The 25,217-nt window shown below is 37.9% G+C and overlaps 1 protein-coding gene across 1 annotated transcript in view; it reads right to left on the reverse strand.

Moving 5' to 3' along the window:
* Positions 1–19,609: 19,609 nt before the first annotated feature.
* Positions 19,610–25,217, reverse strand: part of LOC116911743 (contactin-associated protein like 5-3) — an 820,968-nt gene continuing 815,360 nt past the window's right edge. Inside the window, exons 23-24 of the mRNA XM_032915729.1 lie at positions 22,631–22,702; positions 19,610–20,195 (exon numbers count right to left, since the gene is read on the reverse strand). Of these exons, the coding sequence (XP_032771620.1) occupies positions 19,999–20,195; positions 22,631–22,702 (269 nt within the window). The 3' untranslated portion in view covers positions 19,610–19,998. The remainder of the gene's footprint in view (positions 20,196–22,630; positions 22,703–25,217) is intronic.

Here is a 25,217-nt window from a genome sequence, read left to right on the forward strand (position 1 = left end):
TCTATTGTTAAGGGTGTCGTTTCCCTAATTTCTTTCTCGGCTTGTTTCTCTTTTGTATAGAGGAAGGCAACTGATTTATTTGAGTTAATTTTATACCCAGCCACTTTGCTGAAGGTGTTTATCAGCTTTAGTAGTTCTCTGGTGGAACTTTTGGGATCACTTAAATATACTATCATATCATCTGCAAATAGTGATATTTTGACTTCTTCTTTTCCTATCTGTATCCCCTTGACCTCCTTTTGTTGTCTGATTGCTCTGGCTAGAACTTCAAGAACTGTATTGAATAAGTAGGGAGAGAGTGGGCAGCCTTGTCTAGTCCCTGATTTTAGTGGGATTGCTTCAAGTTTCTCTCCATTTAGTTTAATGTTAGCAACTGGTTTGCTGTATATAGCTTTTACTATGTTTAGGTATGGGCCTTGAATTCCTATTCTTCCAGGACTTTTATCATGAACGGGAGTTGAATTTTGTCGAATGCTTTCTCAGCATCTAATGTAATGATCATGTGGATTTGTTCTTTCAGTTTGTTTATATAATGGATCACGTTGATGGTTTTCCGTATATTAAACCATCCCTGCATGCCTGGGATGAAGCCTACATGATCATGGTGGATGATCGTTTTGATGTGCTCTTGCATTCGGTTTGCCAGAATTTTATTCAGTATTTTTGCGTCGACATTCATAAGGGAAATTGTTCTGAAGTTTTCTTTCTTTTTTGGGTCTTTATGTGGTTTAGGCTTCATAGAAGGAATTCAGTAGTGTTCCATCTGTTTCAATTTTGTGGAATAGTTTGGATAGTATTGGTATGAGGTCTTCTATGAAGGTCTGATAGAATTCTGCACTAAAGCCGTCTGCACCTGGGCTCTTTTTGGTTGCGAGACCTTTAATGACTGCTTCTATTTCCTTAGGAGTTATGGGGTTGTTTAACTGGTTTATCTGTTCCTGATTTAACTTCGGTACCTGGTATCTGTCTAGGAAATTGTCCATTTCCTGAAGATTTTCAAGTTTTGTTGAATATAGGCTTTTATAGTAAGATCTGATGATCTTTTGAATTTCCTCTGAATCTGTAGTTATGTCTCCCTTTTCATTTCTGATTTTGTTAATTTGGACACACTCTCTGTGTCCTCTCGTTAGTCTGGCTTAGGGTTTATCTATCTTGTTGATTTTCTCAATGAACCAACTTTTGGTTCTGTTGATTCCTTCTATGGTCCTTTTTTGTTTCTACTTGGTTGATTTCAGCTCTGAGTTTGATTATTTCCTGCCTTCTACTCCTCCTGGGTGTATTTGCTTCTTTTTGTTCTAGAGCTTTTAGGTGTGCTGTCAAGCTGCTGACATATGCTCTTTCCTGTTTCTTTCTGCAGGCACTCAGCGCTATGAGTTTTCCTCTTAGCACAGCTTTCATTGTGTCCCATAAGTTTGGGGGTATGTTGTACCTTCATTTTCATTAAATTCTAAAAAGTTTTTTAATTTTCTCTTTATTTCTTCCTTGACCAGGTTATCATTGAGTAGAGCATTGTTCAATTTCCAAGTATATGTGGGCATTCTTCCCTTTATTGTTATTGAACACCAGTTTTAGGCCGTGGTGGTCCGATAGCACGCATGGGATTATTTCTATCTTTCTGTACCTGTTGAGGCCCGTTTTTTGACCAATTATATGGTCAATTTTGGAGAAAGTACCATGAGGAGCTGAGAAGAAGTTATATCCTTTTGCTTTAGGATAGAATGTTCTATAAATATCCGTTAAGTCCATTTGGCTCATGACTTCTCTTAGTCTGTCTACATCTCTGTTTAATTTCTGTTTCCATGATCTGTCCATTGATGAGAGTGGGGTGTTGAAATCTCCCACTATTATTGTGTGAGGTGCAATGTGTGTTTTGAGCTTTTGTAAGGTTTCTTTTACGTATGTAGGTGCCCTTGTATTTGGGGCATAGATATTTAGGATTGAGAGTTCTTCTTGATGGATTTTTCCTTTGATGAATATATGAAGGGTCCTTCCTTATCTTTTTTGATGACTTTTAGTTGAAAATTGATTTTATTTGATATTAGAATGGCTACTCCAGCTTGCTTCTTCCGACCATTTGCTTGGAAACTTGTTTTCCAGCCTTTCACTCTGAGGTAGTGTCTGTCTTTGTCTCTGAGGTGTGTTTCCTGTAGGCAGCAGAATGCAGGGTCCTCGTTGCGTATCCAGTTTGTTAATCTATGTCTTTTTATTGGAGAGTTGAGGCCATTGATGTTGAGAGATATTAAGGAATAGTGATTATTGCTTCCGGTTGTATTCATATTTGGATGTGAGGTTATGTTTGTGTGCTTTTCTTTTCTTTGTTTTGTTGCCAAGACGATTAGTTTCTTGCCTCTTCTAGGGTATAGCTTGCCTCCTTATGTTGGGCTTTACGATTTATTATCCTTTTGTAGTGCTGGATTTGTAGAAAGATATTGTAAATTTGGTTTTGTCATGGAATATCTTGGTTTCTCCATCTATGTTAATTGAGAGTTTTGCAGGATACAGTAGCCTGGGCTGGCATTTGTGTTTCTTAGGGTCTGTATGACATCAGTCCAGGATCTTCTGGCCTTCATAGTTTCTGGCGAAAAGTCTGGTGTAATTTGATAGGTCTGCCTTTATATGTTACTTGACCTTTTCCCCTTACTGCTTTTAATATTCTTTTCTTTATTTTGTGCGTTTGGTGTTTTGACTATTATGAATGACGGAGGTGTTTTTTCTGGTCCAATCTATTTGGAGTTCTGTAGCCTTCTTGTATGCCTATGGGTATCTCTTTTTTTAGGTTAGGGAAGTTTTCTATGATTTTGTTGAAGATATTTACTGGTCCTTTGAGCTGGGAGTCTTCACTCTCTTCTATACCTATTATCCTTAGGTTTGATCTTCTCATTGAGTCCTGGATTTCCTGTATGTTTTGGACCAGTAGCTTTTTTTTTTACATTATCTTTGACAGTTGAGTCAATGATTTCTATGGAATCTTCCATCCTGGAGATTCTCTCTTCCATCTCTTGTATTCTGTTGGTGAAGCTTGTATCTACAGCTCCTTGTCTCTTCTTTTGGTTTTCTATATCCAGGGTTATTTCCATGTGTTCTTTCTTGATTGCTTCTATTTCCATTTTTAATTCCTTCAACTGTTTGATTATGTTTTCCTGGAATTCTTTCAGGGATTTTTGCGATTCCTCTCTGTAGGCTTCTACTTGTTCTCTAAGGGAGTTCTTCATGTCTTTCTTGAAGTCCTCCAGCATCATGATCAAATATGATTTTGAAACTAGATCTTGCTTTTCTTGTGTGTTTGGATATTCCATGTTTGTTTTGGTGGGAGAATTGGGCTTCGATGATGCCATGTAGTCTTGGTTTCTGTTGCTTGTGTTCCTGCGCTTGCCTCTCGCCATCAGATTATCTCTAGTGTTACTTTGTTCTGCTATTTCTGACAGTGGCTAGACTGTCCTATAAGCCTGTGTGTCAGGAGTGCTGTAAACCTGTTTTCCTGTTTTCTTTCCACCAGTTATGGGGACAGAGTGTTCTGCTTTCAGGCGTTTAGTTTTTCCTATCTCCAGGCCTTCAGCTGTTCCTGTGGGCCTGTGTCTGGTGTTCACCAGGCAGGTCACTTGCAGCAGAAAAGCTGGTCTTACCTGTGGTCCTGAGGCTCAAGTTCGCTCGCGGGGTGCTGTCCACGGGCTCTCTGCGGTGGCAGGAACCAGGAAGATCTGTGCTGCCCCTTCTGGGAGCTTCAGTGCACCAGGGTTCCAGATGGCCTTTGGTGTTTTCCTCTGGCGTCCGAGATGTGTGTGCAGAGAGCAGTGTCTTCTGGTTTCCCAGGCTTGTCTGCCTCTCTGAAGGTTTAGCTCTCCCTCCCACGGGATTTGGGTGCAGAGAACTGTTTATCCGGTCTGTTTCCTTCAGGTTCCGGCGGTGTCTCAGGCAGGGGTCCTGCCGCTCCTGGGCCCTCCCCCACGGGAGCCCAGAGGCTTTATACAGTTTCCTCTTGGGCCAGGGATGTGGGCAGGGGTGGGCAGTGTTGGTGGTCTCTTCCGCTCTGTAGCCTCAGGAGTGCCCACCTGACCAGGCGGTGAGGTCTCTCTCCCACGGGGTCTGGGATCAGAGAGCTGATGCAGGCCGGGATCTGCGGGTGTCCAGTTTGTATTCTTAATAAAACCCTTTGTCTTCAGTTTTACACACATACACACACACACACACACACACACACACACCTTTAATGTTCTTTTAATCTTCTGAAATTGATTTGTCCATGATATATTTTTTAAGGATCCTTGTTTCCAGAAGTTTTGCCATGTAGTCTAGTACAATGTGCTATTTTATTTCACTTTTATGTTACTGGCAGGATGATGATAAAGGAGGGAAATAGAGCTCTTCATAGCTATTATTTTAGGATGGACAAGTTGTCTTCAATAAAAATATTCTTTGAAAAGAATTAAAAATGAAAATATATTTCTCTTCTTTAATTTTTATCTGTTGGATATTTTGAATTTGTTCTTTCTTTGGATATTTCCATTATAAGAAGCTGAAATAGAAATGTGACTTATTTTGATGTGTGAATTCGATTTACTGTTGCAAATTTAAAATATATTTCAAGCTCCTCATAGGTCAAGAAAGAGATAAAGCAATTCCATTCTTCCTTTCTTCAGTTGTTTGCATCTCTCAAAGAAAAAGAAAGATGCATAAAGAAGAAGCCCCAAGATGACACCTGTTCCTATCCTTCCTGACTGACTGTGAGGTGTGAACTGTCAGAACTACCTGGTTGGGCAGGTTGGAACCTGTAACATGCAGAGCAAATACATCCTTGCAAGTGCTTTAAGATGCTGTGGTGGGGTGGGCTGTTACACCAGAAGATACAACAATGTGGTTCTAGAGCTGCTAGCAAAGCCAAGTTCTCAGGTATAACTGAAGCTTCTAGAGACCAAGGTTATGCCATTAACTGTTTAGAATAAGTGTTTTATCTAATGTGGAATCAATTGATTGTGGAAGGAAATACATTTTTCAATTAATTCAGGTTTAAAGAATTATATGGTTAATTTGCAGACATGTTCCTGATTTTCTTCAGGCTTGAGATGTGCCATGCTAACTCATTTCTTAGCATGACTGAAGTCTTAGATTCAGTCTATATAACTGAAAAAAGTAGTTTATATAAACGAGTGCAGAAATGTATTTTTCACATAGTAGAAGGTTGAGAGAGGAGAATGAAACTTTTCTCCAGAAGTTTGAAAAGAATTCCTCTGAAGGAGATTAAACAGCCTTTCATATCTTACCAGGCTTCACCAAGTTGCTATTCTGCAAGAAAAATTCACAGGGAAAAGCAGAGGACCTTTAGTTCAAAAGCATGGAATCTAATCCCTAGAAAAAGCTGCTGGAATGGTAGCAGAGAGGGAGGCCAGGATACCTTGCTGAACTCTGCTTTTGTGTAGATCAGCACAGATGGCGTTCACTCAAGAGTCTGCCAGCACTCCTTCCAAATGCTCTGACAAAATGTTATAAACACCCTTAGCTGCAATTTTTAAGAGTTTTCTCCTTTGTAAGACAAAGTGATATGCAATTTTAGTAAGTCAATAAAAATTAATAAACTAATAGCAAAGAATAAAAATATAAGCAGTCAGAAATATTTTTTAATATGCTGCCTGGGTAATAATGCCTAAGAACTACAAGTTAATAAATACAAAGTAAAATCAAATGAATGTTAAAACATTAAGAAAAGAAAAAGTCAGAGGTGAAGGTCAATTATTCTATCTCATGGAAATGCATGTTTCTCTCACAACATGGTATTGCACTTATTTATTTAGTGTTTGGTAAATGTGATCACTCACACTTCAAAAAGGATTCTAAAAATAGACAACTTTGGGCTTAGTACTATCTTTCAAGAATTTAGGTTCTGGGATCAAGCTCAGTCTGTGAGTTTTAATGGTAAATGCCCATTTGGACTGTGGCGTTTTCTGACCTATGTCACAATTTGTTTTATTTATGTGTTTGACTGTTTGTCTATGTGTGATCATATGTACCGTATAGGTCCAGGAGGTCACGGAGGCCAGAAAAGTTCCATGCTATCCCCTGGAACTAGAGTTTCAGATAGGTGTTAGCAAGGTCTGGTTGCTTGAAATGAAATCCAGTTCTTCTGTGAGACAAACAAGTGCTTGAGACCACTAAAGCATCTCTCTATTCCCCATCTCACTTTCTAAATTATATAATAAAATATAGATCTCAGTAGTGTGGTGTGTGTGTGTGTGTGTGTGTGTGTGTGTGTGTGTGTGTGTGTGTGTGCGTGTGTGTGTGTATGTGCGTGTGTGTGTGTGTGTGTGTGTGTGTGTGTTTGTGTGTTTGCAGTATGAATAAGTACTCAAACTAAAATAGAGACCAAGAAAAGGTGCAATGAGGGCTCCAACTGCATAGGTAGCAATAAATAGCCTAAAGGCACCAGTGGAAGGGGCAGCCCTTGGTCCTGCGTAGGCTGGACCCACAGTGAACGAGATTCTTGGGGGAAGGGTGGTAATGGGGGAGGATTGGGAGGGGAACTCCCATATAGAATGGGAGGGAAGTGGTTAGGGGGATGTTGGCATGGAAACCAGGAAAAGGAATAACATATGAAATGTAAATAAGAAATACCCAATTTAATAAAGATGGGGAAAAAAAGAAAAAGGGTGAAGAAGACACTCTATTTGAAATTGCCATAATGATTTTTAAAACATAGGGAGACAAAGTTTAGAACAGAGACTGAAGGAACGCCCGTTCAGAGCCTGACCCACATATGACCCGTACATATACAGCCACCAAACTAGATAAGATGGATTAAGCAAATAAGTGCAGTCTAACAGGAACCGGATGTAGATGTCTCCTGAGAGAGGCAGCCAGAATAAGGCAAATACATAGGCGAATGCAAACAGCAAACCACTGAACTGAGAACGGGACCCCCATTGAAGGAATCAGAGAAAGGACTCAAAGAGCTTGCAGGGGCTTGAGACCCCATATGATCAACAATGCAAACCAACCAGAGCTTCCAGGGACTAAGCCACTACCCAAAGACTATACATGAACTGACCCTGGGCTCCAACCTTATAGGTAGCAATGAATAGCCTTGTAAGAGCACCAGTGGAAGGGGAAGCCCTTGATCCTGCCAACTGAACCCCCAGTGAATGGGATTGTTGGGGTCGGTAATGGGGGGTGGATGGGTATGGGAACATCCATATAGAAGGGGAGGGGGAGGGGTTAGGGGGATGTTGGCCCAGAAACCGGGGAAGGGAATAACAATTGAAATGTAAATAAGAAATACCCAAGTTAATAAAGATGAAAAAAAAAAAAAGAAGAAGCTTCACATATGAGTACAAGTGAGTAAATACCATGCCTGTCTGTCGGATCTGAGTTACTTCCTTAAGAATGACTTTTATCTAGTTCCATATATTTTCCTGCAAATTTCAAGATGGCATTGTTTTTTAACAGCTCAGTAATACTCCATTTTATAAATTTACCACTTTTTAAAAGCACACTCTTCAATTGAGGGAAAGATTCTGGCTATTATGATTAAAACTGCTGTGAACATAGTTAAGCAACTGACATTGGGAAAGGATCAATTCTTTTTGTTCCCCTTTTCCAGTCTAACAGGAATATCTGTTATATTTCCCCTTCTACAAGAAGTTCTTGTGACATCCCAAACCTTAAACCCAAACCACAAAACCTCTGACCTGGACTTAGGTCAGTTTGTCCTGCCTGCTCGTTATTAAGGAAGTGTAGGCTAGCAAAATTGTTAACTATGTGACCGGTGAGACTTCACCCAGCAACTGTTGGTAGCAGATACTGAGGCCCAGGGCCAAACTTTAGGCAGAGCGAGCTCCTCCTGTGGAGGATAAAAAGAAAAGTTATGAGATAATAAATGAATCAAGAGACCACAAGAACTCAGCTCACAGAACCAACAGACTGGGACTCATGGGTTCTTGCAGAGATTAAGGATCTTATAGCAAGGTCATAATGCATATGTAATGGCTGAGTAGTTTGGTGTTCTTATGTGCTTCCTATCAATGGGAGTGTGTGTTGTCTCTGACTCTTTTACTGCTTGTGGGATACTTTTCCTGCTATTGGTTTGTCTCATTCAGTCTTAATGTGATGGTATGTAATTGGTCTTATTGTAGTTGTTATGCTGAATTTAGTTCATTTACCTGAGATACCCGTTCTTTTCTGAGAGGAGATGAAAAGGGTTTACATCTAGGCGAGGTAAGAAGTTGGGGTGAGAAAATGGGAGTGATAGAAGGGGAGACTGCAATTGGGATATAATAAATGGAGTGAAAATTTAAAAGTGAAAATGAAAGAATATCTCAGTGTTTTTTTTTTCTTTTCAATATTGTGAATATTAGCAAATTTCCCCCGTAGGGCACCTTGTCTTCAGATTCCTTTTAAATCCCGTTTTTCATATCCCCTATTGTCTGATATTTTAAACTTTTTGAACATTTCCTAAAGATTTTAATGTCAGAAGAAACTATTACACTCAGAGCTGGAACTATCCCTCATGGAGCTCGGATATCACTCCCATTTACCTTGGTAACAAAAGAGAGGGAACTGATACTTTAGATTTTAAATTATCATTATTAAAGAATAGAGGAATCATGGCTTTGTTGAGGACCCTGAAAAAATAAAGATACTATGTTTAGGTCAAAGAAATAAAACTTGAAGTCTCTTTCTATCTCTGGGTAAAAATGCAACATTCCAAGATACTAAAGTCATTACTAGCATTGTTTCTTCCTTTAAAGAGTTAACGGTCACATGACAAAAGGCTACCCAGCACCTAACTCCCCTGAAGATATTCTTGACAGGCAAAGCAATGATTATTTATCTAATGTAATAATGTGACTCCCTTCCCAGAATTCTTCCCTCCTGCAGATGAGAATACCCTGCTGACCACAATTTAGGTATAGCTGAGCTTGCTGCTAACTGTCCAAAGTTTCTTATTTCTTACTCAGAAAAAATATCACTTTCCATTTTGCTATCATTATACTGTGTACTGGACAAAGCTTACACATTCTTTCCTGGGTGTCTTTTTCTGAAAATATCCTAACACCACTTCTGCCAGTGCCATTTTTGAACATGCTAACTCTCTAGAATTCTGACTTAAAATAACAATGTTTTCTTCCTTTTCAAACTTTTCCTTCTGGATGATGCCAAGATTTAGAACTCACCTGTCCAGTTTTTTCTCTTAATCTCTAGCGAAATTGTTTTTGTTAATTTTCTTTATTAAGAAAAGTAAGAAGTCAAAAGGCACCTTCTTGTTATCCTGTTAAGACCCTGACCTAAGTATCAATCCCTTTATATGTTCTCCATCACTTTTGCTTTCCTTTCCGAATGCTGCCCATGTTGATCATAGTTAATTCCACATCTAAGTAGTAATATCTATCATTTCTAAATAGCAACCTTGCAATTCCATTCTAAGCTGCACTCAGTTATGTACAATACAGAGACTCAGCACATGTGCTCCTGTCCTGTGCTTGACTCCAGAGGCTATTTCCTCTTTCAAGAGCAATTTTTATACAGAGCCTTAAATTATTCTTGGCCATACATCTTGGAGACACAAGTGAAATAACACCCTCAGCTAGGTGCCAACTTGAATATGGTGAGTATAACTCATGGCCATTCTCTATAGTGCCTGCCAGCAACCTATCTTAAACTAAGCAGTGTTTTCTTGTACGCAGGGGCTGTATCTTAAGTGATCAGTTCTGACATTGCAAAATGCACTGATCAATGAGTAAGTAAATAGGTGGAGAAATACATAGTTCTCACAGATAATGTAATTTACAGGAATAAATTGTTTAGGGGGAACGTCCTTAATGGAAAAATCAGGGACCACAAGCATTCAATACAATATGCTGTATTTCAGAATGTTTCTATATTTCAAATGTATGGTGAGGAGAAAGTTTATTACAGATATGTGGGAAAGCATAGTGAGAAGCAGACTCATCTGGGAGAGTCCAAAGTGGCCATGACTCTGAACTATGTGGTGAGATAAGGAGGGAAAAGAGAGAGAGGAGTCAAGTACAGTAGTAAGGATGACAAAAGGAACGGAAAGAAGCAGATATGTTAGGTAAGAAAAATGCCTAGATTTAATAAAGAAAAATCTCCGAGGGTAGGGCAGTTAAGCCCCTGGGCTAGAGAGTTCAGGGCAGAGGATTTGATATGCCAACCATCATATCCTGGTTGAGAGTGAAAGATTCTGAGAGAACCTGGATGTGTTAAATAGTCACCTCAGCTGCTTATCTGAGATCTGAAACTTAACTTTGGTATACTTGCATACTGATAGTCAAGTATAGAACTAACTTTCAGTTGTTATATTGCTGATCAAAACATTTTGAATTATGTGGTGTAATTTTGTCCCTCAGAAGCCTAGAAATAGGGCTCAATTATATGACTCCTTGGAGTGTATGCCAAGGTATCCAAGCCACCATACTGGAGAGATATTTGCATGTCAGTATTTGCCACCACTCTAATGCCATAATCAAGTTACAAAACCAACAGAGGTATCTGTACACCAATTAAAGGGTAAAGACAAGATGGAGCAATAGATATTTCTTCATTTATGAATAAAAATGAAGTTGTGACATTTTCAATGAAAAGAATGCAAATGAGAACAATCACATTAAATTTATTACACGTGTCTGAGAAAGATAACTATTGAAGCTTTTCTCTCATTTTTGGGTTCTGGATTACATAAAATCATGAGTGTACATAGGGTCCATATGGCATGAGAGTAGAAATTAAACTGCTTAGGGGAAAATGAAAATAGGTGAAGGGTTAAACATAAATAAAGTTATGTCAGAGGTTATGGAGGATATACATTATGAGACTGAACTTGTACTATGACCAAAATTTTGATCTAAAATTTTATTTTAAAACCATGAAAATACTAAATTTTGGAGCATTTTGCATTTTATATTTTTGAGTTAGTAACTTTTAACCTGTATTGATATTATGAGGCTATGTTATAAATTGTTCAAAAAAGAAAAGGAAGGGCTGAAGAATATGCACACACAAGTACATGAAGCTTGACCTCTGTCTACTTTTATTCAGACAATATGATTACTATAGCTACCTGCTGCTCAGTATTTTTAAAAGAAGACAAATTTACAAATCGAATATCTTGAATAGTGCAGTATCCATTGTCCCATTAAGAAGTTTGCCCAAGGCAATTGCAGTCTCCTTCCTTGAATCTCTTTGGAAGATTCAGTGACCCTGAGAATTATATTTTATAGTTTGTCAACATCTCTGTATAATCGTTATCTTTAGTGGTTAGCAATCACTATCAGTCTATTAGGGAGAGAACATGGTTTCTACTACATGGTTATAACATATGTACTAAAAGATGTTTTCTCTTATTCTCAGGTTTAAGAAAACATTATTCTGGCTTCATAGACATTTTGAAAAAATGTACCAGTTATTCTTTATGCTGAATAAGAGAATGCTTTTGAATATGAAAAGTGGTCTAGGATCAAGATAATTTTAGTTTTGAATCCATGAGTTTGGAAGTACAAAGCCAGAGAAAGGCAGATGTCTGGAGCTCAATGGTCAATCAATGTAGTCAGATGAATAAGCTCCAAGTTTGGGTTCATTAAGAGAATTTTTCACAAAATCATGAAGTGCAGAACTATTGAGATATATTTTCCTTCATATCCCTCTGCACGGGATACATACACATACATTCACACACACACACACACACACACACACACAAACACATATACACATTCACACACACAGAGGGGGGGGGAGAGGGAGAGGGAGAGGGAGAGGGAGAGGGAGAGGGAGAAGGAGAAGGAGAGGGAGAGGGAGGGATTTTAAATGTCAAGTAGCCTGGGGGAGGACCACAGTGAGTGTCTATTTCGCTTTGTGGTTTACAGGAATCATTTAATTTGGTCTCCAGAATCTGTGAAGGTTGTCAATTTTTATTAGCAAAACTTGGGATTTCAGTGTTTAATTGATTTTGAGTCACAAAACTATGTATCAGAACATTATGATTACATAGAAAGAATGAGGTTTTCTATCTCTGTACCCACACAACATTTACAATTTGTTGTTTTGAGCCTTGATTCATGAAGCTCCATAGTGCTTTCAATTGACTTCCAGTCTTTTTCTTTGCCACTTTCTTTATTATGCCTTTAATAAGGATCCTTATTGTATTTTTAGTGGATTTCCTGTAGCGCATTTCCCCCAAGTAATAACCTCCATTCTTCTCCCAACTATAGATCCACAAAAATTATTTTCTTATCCATTTGCTTTGTAAATCAAATTCCACTTTCTCTCAAATTCTTCTTCATTCCATCAGCAAACCTCACTGATACTTTCTGGAATCAGATAAACCCAATATCTTCCCTACTCCTGTTGTCTTCACAAGTTTTTGCTTCACTTTCTTTGACCTTGCCTCCTGTTCTCTAATCCACTCTGGACTGAACAGAATAAGAATTCCACAAAATCTTGACTAACATAGTTAATTCAACTGTCAGGAGTTTTTTTCCTGTGTTTGCTTGTATGAGACAGCCTGGTTTAACTCCAGCTGGTCTCAATCTAACTTTGTGGCTAATGATGACCTTCTAACTTTGATCCTCTTGCCTTCAATTCCTGAGGAATATTGGATTTATATATGGGTACCACCACACCTAGTTTTTTTGAGGCTTGGTATCAAACCCATTAAATCACATTTAGTTTAGCTTTTAATAATAAATCTGTGTTTACCAGATAACTCATAGGGGTTGGGGATTTAACTCAGTGGTAGAGTGCTTGCCTAGCAAGTCAAAGGGCCGAGTTCAGTCCCTAGATCCAAAAAAAAAAAAAAAAAAAAAAAAGGCAAAATGATAACTCATAAACACTCTCGGTTGACAAATCTATTCCAGATCAATGTATGTCTGTTCTTTCAAACACAGAGGGGATATTGTTAAATAGTATTCTTCTAAAAGACAAAATAAGATAGACTGTACTGTGAGTGGCTACAAAAGAGGGGTCAACAGGGCTATAGGTATCTTTGAGTTACTGAAGTAAGGATGGGTCAAGAAATTTTTTCACAAATCAGTAAGCTTGCTCAGGTGTACTTTGGTACTTAACATGAAATTCGGTATAAGTCAGCTAAACATAACAGAACCCTAGATAGTACGTTGAGCTCACTCTAAAACCAATAAACCAAGAGAGTAAACATTTTATGGTTTTTCATTTGTCATGTTTGCTAGCAGTGAGTGATCTAAGAATTCAAAGTGGGCTCTGAGGGAATAATTATTTGATACTTCTTTAATGAAAGAACAGCACAGCAAGACATATTTGTGTCACACACAAAAGGATACAAAATTTTCTCTTTATTAAATATACAATATTTACATGTAAGTCTTCTTTTGTACTGCTAAAAACGTAGAAAACAAAGAGATCTAAGTCTAACATTAACTTTCTCCATACAATGTATTAAGACCTCTTACATGGCCTACAAACAGATTTGGAATGATGCAACATCACATGTGATTGAAGATTCTTTTACAAGAACAAAAACCATAATATCAAAAAAAAGAAAAACAGAAAAACAAAAAAACAAGGAGTATCCAGCTAATTGGAAAGTAAATGGTATGCTTTGCCTCTGTTGTGTTGTTATCAAAAGAAAGCCTTTTATGTATTTGGGAAAGTCCTTCTACATATTGTTATTTATTTTAAAGAAATCACCTCTTCATTCTGAAAAAAAAAATTAGTCCTGACCATTCCAGAAAGACTCTAATTTCTCCTTTGAAATAAATATAGTAATTCTTTGTATTAGGGATCTGGAAATTTTATGAACCAAATGTCAACTGTTAGCTACTATATTAGGTATAATTAGAATGTGTCACATGTCTTCATTTCCTTATATTCTACTATCCAACCATAGACTAGCTGGCAATAGGAATTGTCTGCTAAAGAAAACATGGGCTATTAGAAAGCCGACATACTGCCAAGGTCAGGGGAAAATTACTGGCATTGATCATCACAAAATATGAAGTATTTCTCATGACACATCGAAACTACTTTAAGTAAGATACATTTATTTAATTCTTTTTTGCAAGAGTATTTAAGGCATGACAAGATTATACTTCTTGGTCCTGCCATTAAAAGAGAAAATATTAAGCTAGTACTTCATGTATGCCTTTAGGATGTGGCTGACAATAATGTGAAAGTATACCTGGTTAGAGGCCCACTCATTTCATCCTGTAAAGTTGATATGAATAAGGCGGTATCTGGAGAGGACATTCAAGATGGCTTTAGAGTGGCTGAAGGCTGTTTCTGCACACCTCATGCCCCTTTTATGTCTTTTGAGATTTACTGCTGGGATGTGAAGCATGGCACAGGATAATGTTGATGAAATTATGAACAGACTGTAATTACTGGTACATGTCAGCTTATACATAACTTGGGACTACTCTTCTAATGTTAAACTGCTATTTGATGAGAACTTTACTTGTACCCTGAGGAGCACTGAACAAAGACTTCTCACAGAGTGTCAAGTGGTGGCTGTCTGAAATACACACTGTTGTGGGTGGAGAGTGACATACTTTTCTAGCACTATGTATGCCAAGATGGCGTGACCAAGGAAGGTCCACTACACAGATTCTAACATTTCCTTACTTTTCATCCATGGAGCATTTTGTTAAAGGCAATGGACATGAAGATCTTGATCATCATTTATTTTACTTAAGGCTGCCATTAGGATGCACACACTGAGAAGGTGAAATCACGGTGGTGATAATTTCAAAGCATTCATGGACTATATTCGCAAAATATAATTTTTTTTCGGAGCTGGGGACCGAACCCAGGGCCTTGCGCTTGCTAGGCAAGCACTCTACCACTGAGCTAAATCCCCAACCCTATTCGCAAAATATAAAACTTGAAATTCTGCAGGATATGGTGAAAATGCCATATGAAGATGAGTAAAATATTTTTCACACAGGGCCCGTAATATTTTCTCTTCCCCAAGTTATAAGACAAATACAGGAAAGAGACACCTGAGTTAAGATCCAGGAAAATGTGAATAAGAACCATCCTCACTGCATGTTGGAAGTTTAACCTCTCTTTACCTCCAGCAGCCATCATGTGTTCCATGAATACCCTGATCTTCCTTGAAGGATCCCATCCAGTCTACTCTAACACAAAAGCCCACTGTTACTTAAGTCTTGCTCATGTCTATGTAACAGCTTTGTAGATTATAGACATTACAAATGATATAGGAGTAGCATACAAAGTTCACTCTTTTACTAAAAAATGTGCTTCTTATCCTTCCACAGAGCACATCAGTGCAAAATAAAAAGGGGGGTCATCATACAAAAATGGCAAAAATAATCATTAGAACCGTGACTGAGACATTTAAAGGACTTCAAACACAAAGTGGTGATACTTGTCTCCCTACAAAGTAGGTATGGATATAATTTCCTATATGGTGGCCAAGGAACAGCCCTTTATTTTTTATTCCATATATGTGTGTCTCTGCACATATGTGTCCATGTGGTACATTCTTCCCTTTCGTGTGGATCAACTATTTAGAATCTGTGAATAATGAACTGAGAAAGAAGAACAACAAACATTTTCAGGACAAATGACTTGAGATTGACTGTTCATAAAGCCAGAGAGAGGTTGAGAAAGCCCCAAGAACTAGTATACAGAAATGACTCAGATAAACTATGAGTCTTGTAAAGAAAACATTTCTGTGTGAGAGACATGAAACAGCACTCCATCATCCTTCAAATGTGAGTGTTCATATCTGCCTGCACCACCCTTCCATTAACATCCTTTTCCACTATCAGGTACAACATTACATGCTGATTTATTCTTTTATTTGAAACATGGCCTATAGGACTGTTGAGAACCAAGCATACCCAAGCAATAGTCTTAGAAATGATTCATAGCTGGACTTTATTGGTGTCAAAGCCTCTTATTAAGCTGCTATTATATTGTAGTTGTAATATAGCTCTATGAAATTCAAAAGAAGTGAAACAGTTGGAAAAAAAACTAACAAATGAATCGTTCCTCAGATTAATGTTCATGTCCATAGATCCCATGGGGATGTTATGAATGCCATTTCCCAGTGTGAGTCTTATAAATGAGATGATACCAAATGGAAAAACAACATGCATGGCCTTCAGAGAGCTAGAAATTTCTGTGTAGAACACAAAAGTGTGACATCATTTAGATATACGACACATCAATAAATCATTCCCTCAGTAGATAATTTATAATTTTAAGAGTTTTCCCTAAAGATAGTCAAATAATTTTCTAGGGCAGAATGGGAAGTGTTGAACGATGTCAGAGTACTGCACAACCCAAGAGAAATCTAAAGGAGCCATGGTATAAATGGGTGTACATCAAAGAAGTGAACGCAGAAGGGAGCGAAAGGAGTGACTGTTCTTTTCTGCCTCCAGCCTACATATGGGTCTGCCATATGCAGAGGCATACATTTGAAATGCCTTAACAAAAACATAGGAAATTTAACATCTTCTCAAATGTATTTGATATAGGCAGATAAAATGGTCCACACCTTGTCTGAGTCAGGTGGGTCTCTCATAGGTTTGAGGCCACCCTGATTTATAATAGAGCCTCAAACCAGAAAGAGCTACCAAATGAACCCTGTTCACAGAAACTGAGTTTAAGAGTTGATACCAGTACCATTTGTTCTTTCTCTCTCTAAGGAGTCCATTTAGCATCTTCTACAGACATTTGTAGGCAGGGGCAGTCACATGGCTTGAGGAAGAGTAACAAAGCCACCATGTCTGGTAGAATTAACAAATAAGACATGAAATTCTAAGAATTATCAAAAAATGTGTTGGCTTCTAGAAGCCTCTGGAAATGTTTTGCACATTAAATATGCACAGTCTTTGCTTTCTGCTACCTTGTGCTGTATGTAGAATTCAATTGCTGTTGTGTGCTACAACACAATTGAAAAATTGCATAAACCAAATAGACTCTAACACTGGCTCCTGTTTCTAACTTTGATGGCATTCAGTGTAGGAGGATGCGGATTACTACCTTTTCATCTGATATTTGTTGTGTGGTTGTGAGGAAATTTTGAATTAGTCCTGAGACTAATTACAATAGTACAGCAATTTGGCATGTATCCATCATTTTGTTACATGCCCAGTATTCTGATCTGCAAAGCCTGGACTTCCAGAGACATAAACAGTAGAATGTGTGCTATGCAGAGGGCAGAGACCAACTTCATGCATTTCCCCACATGAAGATCTATAATTAGTGGATGAGAAAACCATACTCTTTAGTTGGCTTTAACTTCAATTCTATCTGTCAACATCATGTGGACAAAATATGGTGCTTGCTTCTAAGGACTATAGTAAGAAAATATTCCAGTGTGAATACTCTTATTTTACTTCTTATTTCACTACTAGAAGTGCTTAGAACTAAGCTTCAACATGACTTACATTTCTGATGATGGAAGAATATGCAGTCAAGGAAAAATGTGATTTATATAGCCCTTTAAAAAGCCATAAAATTCTAAAGTAGAAACTGGACACCTGGAGGTGGAGAAGGAAATAGATTCTCATTATCTCTCGTTTTATTAAATGATCACGTCTCTTATTAAAGATAGAAAAATTATAAAGAATATGTTTGTTAGAATTGCTATAAAATAAATTCAGTAGCAAAAAGATAGTGATATTCTAAACAAAAAAGAGGGTATGCCAGAATCCATAGAAAAATTTAAAGAAATAACATATATTTAGGACAATATCTCATAGTTGTGGACTGTGTCACACTTAATTCTTAATTCCTTTGCTTTGCAAGGGAAGAAAAACTATATATTTGAAACTGTATGATGTCAGTGAGGGCTTCATTTGAACCTGTTTGCCCAGGAAAATGCTGAAATGTCAGAGGTAGGATACTTACTAAGAAGATGGCCTAATGACTGGCAAGTAGGTGTTCTTCAAATCATGTCAGCAATATGAATTAGCAAGTACTTTCTTCTTCAAAGGTTTTTCCTTCTAGCATTAAGTAAGGTCTGCAGTCTTTAGATGTGACCCCCCCCCTTGTCTTTTTTCTAAGGTGGTCCAAGGGCAGAATTAAGAATATAATTACCATAAAATGGTCAAGATTACTCACTAATAAATTCAACATGCCTCCTTAGATGAATTGCATGTTTTGCCACCAAAAGAACTCAAAACATGAGATATTTTATAAACTTATTTAGGCACAAAAAAAAATTCATGAGGCAGACATGTGTATTGGGTGCAGGTACAGACCAGAATACATAATGTACTTCATAATCTAAGGACTCCATTAAAATACTCTCACCTACAGGTGACCACAGTGCCTCACAGAACATTCTGTCACTTGCCTCTTGGGAATAGCTTAGTTGCCAGAGTGAACTCATTACATGTATTCTAGAATGTGAATTCTGCTAACCTACACATTGTTTCTTTACGAGATCTTTCTGAATTAAATGGACTAGGGTAAATCACCTAGACATTTCTCATTTTTCTTGAAACTCTTTTCATTTTTTTTTTCAGTTTTTCTACTGAGGACGCTGAGTTAAGATGACCTCAGCCTTTTCATGGAACCAGTTTAGACTTTTATATAAAATCTGTTTATGCTGCCACAATCCATATATATATAACTTCTATTACAGTGCTGCAATCTTAGAAATAAAATAGGTTATATGTTCTAGTAATGTGGAAAAGGCAGTTGCAAAGTTATAGGAGCAGTTACATCCTCATAGCAGTTTCAGGGTACTATATCCATATGCATGCCTCAAGAGAAGAGCAAGCAAGAGAAGAGCAAAGTACCTGCTCACTATTCAGTAACTCAATATCAGAAGTTACTGAAACTCTATGGACAGGATGACCAGTGAAGTCACGGAACTACTTATGGTGTGGACATTAAACTAAAGTAAATATGTCTGGTTCCTTGTCAAAAGCCACCAAGACAAGCAGGCTAGAAAAATCTCCCTCTGCCTTGTGTCCCCCAGTCTGGAATTCTTATAGTTGAGGCACACGGAGTATTGTCCCTCTGTTTTGGCAGATGCTATGAAGTGCTTCCATCCCATATTCTGTGCAGACCCATAACCCACTATCTATCAAGGAAGCCAAGTTTTGCCACCCCCTCATGAAATCAGATTCTTCCAGATATTAGTGGCTACAGGGAGGAGAAAAGATTGCTGCCTTGTCAGAATTCAGACATTAATTAGGCTCTTTTCCCTGAGCCATGCCTTAGGGAAAAATGTCCTGGATACTCGATTTAGATTCACACACACACACACACACACACACACAAATCCGGCAAATTTAGAGGCACTTCTTTGTGACATGTCTTCCAACCTCCTTCCTCTCTCACAGGGTACCTAAATGAACAAATGTTGACTTTCCTTGGTGAATGTAGTTTCTTTCATATCCTCCTGCTCAACTGGGCTTCCTGATAAACTCATCACTTAAAGGATGATCAGACACTGTCTTTTTCTGCCTCTCTCTCTCTGTCTCTCTCTCTGTCTCTGTCTCTGTCTCTCTCTCTCTCTCTCTCTCTCTCTCTCTGTCTCTCTCTCACACACACACAAACACACATACACACACACACACACATATCCTTTCCTCCTTTAAAGTCATACTGCCTAATAATATGTTATTGTGCAAGGAAAAATGTTAAAGATGAACACTGTAGAGCTCAAGGTATAATAGAATATGGCAAGACTACATGCCTGAGAAACTCAAGAGTAAAGTTTAGAAATTTGATGACAAATATAGAATGTGCATATATGCATATGTGTCTCGTCCTTTTTTACAATAGTGAAGTCTGTGTCTCCAGTGGTCATTTTCACAACAACATATGTCAGTGGACTACAGCAGCCACAGCTACCGGATCTCCTGAGCTGGGTAAGGAGATGAGTGCTTTTGGTGGATGTATGTGTGTTCTCAAATCAAGGATAAATGTGAGAAAGAAAATGCTTAAAGAAAAAAACAGAGAAGAGAAGAGAATTAGTCTCTTAGAAAAGGAAACACCACAATAAAAAGGACCAGGTGACCCTGTAGCATCTCAGATGAAGTATTCCTGTTTGCACTTGCTGGCTGTGCTTTGCAAATCAATGTCATTTCTAAAGGAACTGTCCAAGTTTTCTGAGTATTCCTTCTCCTTCTTCTGACTGGTACAGTGTGACTGCTTGTGCTGATAGAGGAAGCGGGTCATGATTCCAATGACACAAAAAGTGATAAATGTTACCACTGCTATGACACCTGTAGGGACGAAGAGAAAAGGGAAATAAAGCTGGCACTGAGAAAATTCAGTCTACACAAGGAAGGACAAGAAAAAATTAAACAAAGCCAACATATAAATCTACTCTGTCTCTATATCAAAAATAAAGACTTAGACAGAAACTCTTGATCTTCAGTTTCTATAAAATATCCTACAAGCATAGTACTAAAGGAGAAAGATTTTTTTTTATAGAAGGTTATACTGATGACCAAAGAATAAATATGGAGTTAGAAGAAGGGATTTATGTGGTTTCTTAGTTGCTAAGAATCAAACCCAGACTCCACAAATTTAAAATACATCAAGACTTGCTCAGAATTACTTGTTCTAAAGGCTACATTTATTTCATTATGTCTGTCTCTCTGTCTCCCTCTCCATCTGTCTCTCCATCACTATTTCTCTCTCTATTTCTCTCTCTCTCTCTCTCTCTCTCTCTCTCTCTCTCTCTCTCTCTCCTCCCTGTGTTGTTTTTGTGTGTGTGTGTGTGTGTGTGTGTGTGTGTGTGTGTGTGTGTGTGTGTGTGTATGGATTCCATAGCATTTTTATTAATGACAAAAGACAACTTTCAGGAGTCTCTTCTTGCCTTCCACTTGATTTTGGTAAGGTCTCTCTTGCTCTTTCTGTCACTTTACCTTTCAGGGCTACATAGGAGCCTTATTTCAAAATAAATAAACATAAACATTAAGTCAATCAGCAACAAAGAACATGTATGCAAAATTAATTACTAATAGCAGCAAAATGTTTCATCATCAAAAATGTCAATCTGTATATGTAAATATATGCATATGAATATGTATTTAAAGTGTACATGTTTCCTATTTTCTAAGTTGTCTAACTAGTAAGAAAAGTAATTCATTTAGAAGCTTATTCCTGGTTATTATTCAGCTTTGCAATAGAATTCTTTGGTCTAACTCTGACTCACTCTGTGAATAGACAGTCAAATGTATAGACCCATCTTCCACCAGTTTTTAACAGCTGTGACAATAACTAAGGACCACTTATGTTTGACATATATTCTCAACTTATTTTGGTAACATTCCCAAGCATTTTAAAATACAACAAAATAAAATATCTCAATTGCTAGTCTAATCTGGGTGGCAACAAATGACTCTGAAACATGAATTGTTGATTTAAAGTATGCCAGAGACTGCCTCTTTTCTGCTGCTGACTTGACGGGGATACATCAGGCTAGTATCTGGGTATGCTTCCCAGGATCATCTGTAGATCTTTGATAATCTTCTCATTCTCAAAGAGATTCATAAGAGCTTGCCATTGTATGTAGAAGGCCAAAACCCAGTTTCTCCTTATCAAATAAAACCTTACAGGAATAAAAATAATTATAAAATTGTCTATGACATTTCCTGATTCCAAAGAATATCAATTTCAATCTTTCCTGAAGAAGCATTGAGATCACATGGATGTCTTAAGAACTATCCTACAGAAACATAATGTTTCTCCTTCTCTGGGAAGATACTGTCATGTAATCCCACTTATTTTGAGAACTGATATCTATGCTACTCCCATTCCCTGTGTTCTTACCTCCATCTTTATCTGCTCATTCTATTAAGGCAGCAACTGCATTTCTCATCCTTTTCCACTGTACTTAGTACAGATCTCATGCAGAGCTGAAGTTAGTTAAATGGGGGTAATATTTATGATGTCTGCTGATATTTAAAAAACTCTACCTGATGTGAGGTGAGGCAACTGCTTGGGTTATTATTTATCAATGGAAGTGGATTTTCAAATCTCTGGCATCTTCCACTAAACAAAACTTCAGAGACAGTTCATATTGCAAGACCCAGATGGGAACATCAAACTACTAAAGGCAAATTATTGAGACAGAATGAAGAGTGGGAAAGGGTTGGCCAAAGATAGCTCAAAAATACTAAACGAAGGGAAGGGAGTGAGCTAAAAGCAGAGCAGGCAAGCTCTATGTCCACAACCAGATGGACTACTAGATTTGGAGTTTTAGTCATATAGACTTCACTCTTCTCATTAAATCTAATTCATATCACTTAGTAAAGTAAACGGAAAATGAGTGCAATTCTATCCATCTCACAGCCCCAATGTGACTTCTTTCCACACATAAATGTTTTGGTCTGTTTTGTTCCTGCTGGAGAAGTGACAACTAGATACAATGAACAAGATTCAGGCTGCTTCTCTGTGAGTAAATGTGCCAGCTGTTAGTTCAGAACTCACCTGGCTACTGAATTTGAGATGGAATCGAGTCAGAGAGTTCCTGGCACTTGATGAGAGTCTGCCATTAATCTTACACCATGCCTGAAGTGGCTAAGGGCTGGACATAGAGTGCCTGATTCTGGATGCTAGATGACCATGAGCAAGGAAGGATTCAAGCAACTTTCTACAGAGAACAGGGTCATAAATATCTTTTGAACTTTCATTAATGAAGACAGATTACCTCCAATAACTGCTGAGTCACTTAAGACTGCATTTGTGAGTGGATCATGGTCATCTGCCTTTCCAAAGGGATCTTGAAAGAGAAAATAACACAAAAGGTAAACTTTACCCTTCAGTCAAGCACAGGGAGAGAATATATAATGTACATAATTGAAGCATATCAAGATTCCTTCATTGAGATATAAACTAGCATTTGAAAGGACTTAAATGAATGGTACTTAAATTGATGACCTGAGTTAAATCCCAGAACTGCATTAAAAGCTGACCTCTTGGATTCCAATCTGTAATATCAGTGAGGGAGTAGCTTATTCCATATCTGGATCACTTATAGAAAGAAAGGAGATGATATTTCCAAAACAAGATGAAAGAGAGATCTCACTACCAAACCTTGTCCTCTCACCTCAACATGTTTCATGCCATGCACATTAAAACATTTTGCAAATATTTAACTGCTTACAACTCAAAATTTATGAGTGCATAAGATATAAGTAAGTTGTGAGACAGCCTTGAACTAAGTAATGGTGCTGCCTGGCCCATGCACTTTTAGTCACCTTCTCAGCCTTCTTTGCTGAATAATTCTAGCACTAACAGCTGCCTTTTCTTTCAACCATACTTTTCTATTTGCCTCAGTCTCCTGACAAGGACAACGGAAGGAACTAGAAGAATAAACACCACGGAGTAGCCCACACCAAGAGAACAGTTGATTCCAGTGTGTACACTTACCCTTTGAGCAATTGCTCTACTTCAATTTATTTTTCTTTTGAGACAGGGTCTCTTCTATTCCCGACTGAACTTGAACATACTATGTAATGGAGGATGGAAGAGAGAAGGACCAAGAAATGAAGAGTAATACACACAAAAAAATAAACAACAAACACATACTATAGAGACAGAGACAGAGACAGAGAGAAAGAGAAATACCGAGAGCAGACCAACAGAGAGAGAAGAAAAAAAGAAAAAGAGGAGGAGGAGGAAGAGAGAAGAAGAAGGAGGAGGAGGAGAGGAGGAGGAGGAGGAGGAGGAGAAGAAGAAGGAAGAAGAAGAAGAAGAAGAAGAAGAAGAAGAAGAAGAAGAAGAAGAAGAAGAAGAGGAAGAAGAAGAAGAAGAAGAAGAAGAAAAGAAGAAGAAGAAGAAGAAGAAGAAGAAGAAGAAGAAGAAGAAGAAGAAGAAGAAGAAGAAGATCTCTGATGTTCATGGATTGGCAGGATTAATATAGTAAAAATGGCCATTTTACCAAAAGCAATCTACATATTCAATGCAATCCCCATCAAAATACCAATCCAATTCTTCAGAGAGTTAGACAGAACAATTTGCAAATTCATCTGGAATAACAAAAAAAAAAAAAAAAAAAAAAAAAAAAAAAAAAAAAAAACAGGATAGTTAAAACTATCCTCAACAATAAAAGGACTTCCAGGGGAATCACAATACCTGAACTCAAGCAGTATTACAGAACAATAGTGATAAAAACTGCATGGTATTGGTACAGAGACAGACAGAAAGACTAGTGGAATAGAATTGAAGACGCAGAAATGAACCCACACACCTATGGTTACTTGATTTTTGACAAAGGAGCCAAAACCATCCAATTGAAAAAAGATAGCATGTTCAGCAAATGGTGCTGGTTCAACTGGAGGTTACCATGTACACAAATGCAGATCGAGCCATGCTTATCACCCTGCACAAAGCTTAAGTTCAAGTGGAACAAGGACATCCACATCAAGCCAGATACACTCAAACTAACTGAAGAAAAAGTAGGGAAGAATCTCATGGGCACTGGAGAAAATTTCCTGAACAAAACACCAATGACTTATGCTCTAAGATCAAGAATCAACAAATGGGAGCTCATAAAACTACAAAGAACACTCTGTTAGGACAAAATGGCAACCAACAGATTGGGAAAAGATCTTTACCAATCTTACAACAGATAGAGGGCTTATATCTAAAATATACAAAAAACTCAAGAAGTTAGACTGTAGGGAGACAAATAACCCTATTAAAAATAGGTTCAGAGCTAAAGAAAGAATTCACAGCTGAGGAATGCCAAATGGCTGAGAAACACCTAAACATCTTTAGTCATAAGGGAAATGCAAATCAAAACAACCCTGGGATTTCACCTCATACGAGTGAGAATGGCAAAGATCAAAAACTCAGGTGACACCAGATGCTGGTGAGGATGTGGAGAAAGAGGAACACTCCTCTATTGTTGGTGGGATTGCAGACTGGTACAACCATTCTGGAAATCAGTCTGGAGGTTCCTTAAGAAATTGGACATTAAATTACCTGAGGACCCAGCTAGATGTCTCCTGGGAATACACCCAAAATGCCCCAACATATAACTAATACACATGCTCCACTATAGCAGCCTTATTTATAATAGCCAGAAGCTGGAAAGAACCCAGATGCCCTTCAACAGAGCAATGGATACAGAAAATGTGGTACATCTATACAATGGAATATTACTCAGCTATCAAAAACAATGACTTTATGAAATTCGTAGGCAAATGGTTGGAACTGGAAAATATCATCCTGAGTGAGGTAACCCAATCACAGAAAAACACACATGTTATGCTGTCATTGATAAGTGGATA

This window comes from Rattus rattus, chromosome 10 (assembly GCF_011064425.1).
Source record: "Rattus rattus isolate New Zealand chromosome 10, Rrattus_CSIRO_v1, whole genome shotgun sequence".
NCBI classification, from domain to species: domain Eukaryota; kingdom Metazoa; phylum Chordata; class Mammalia; order Rodentia; family Muridae; genus Rattus; species Rattus rattus.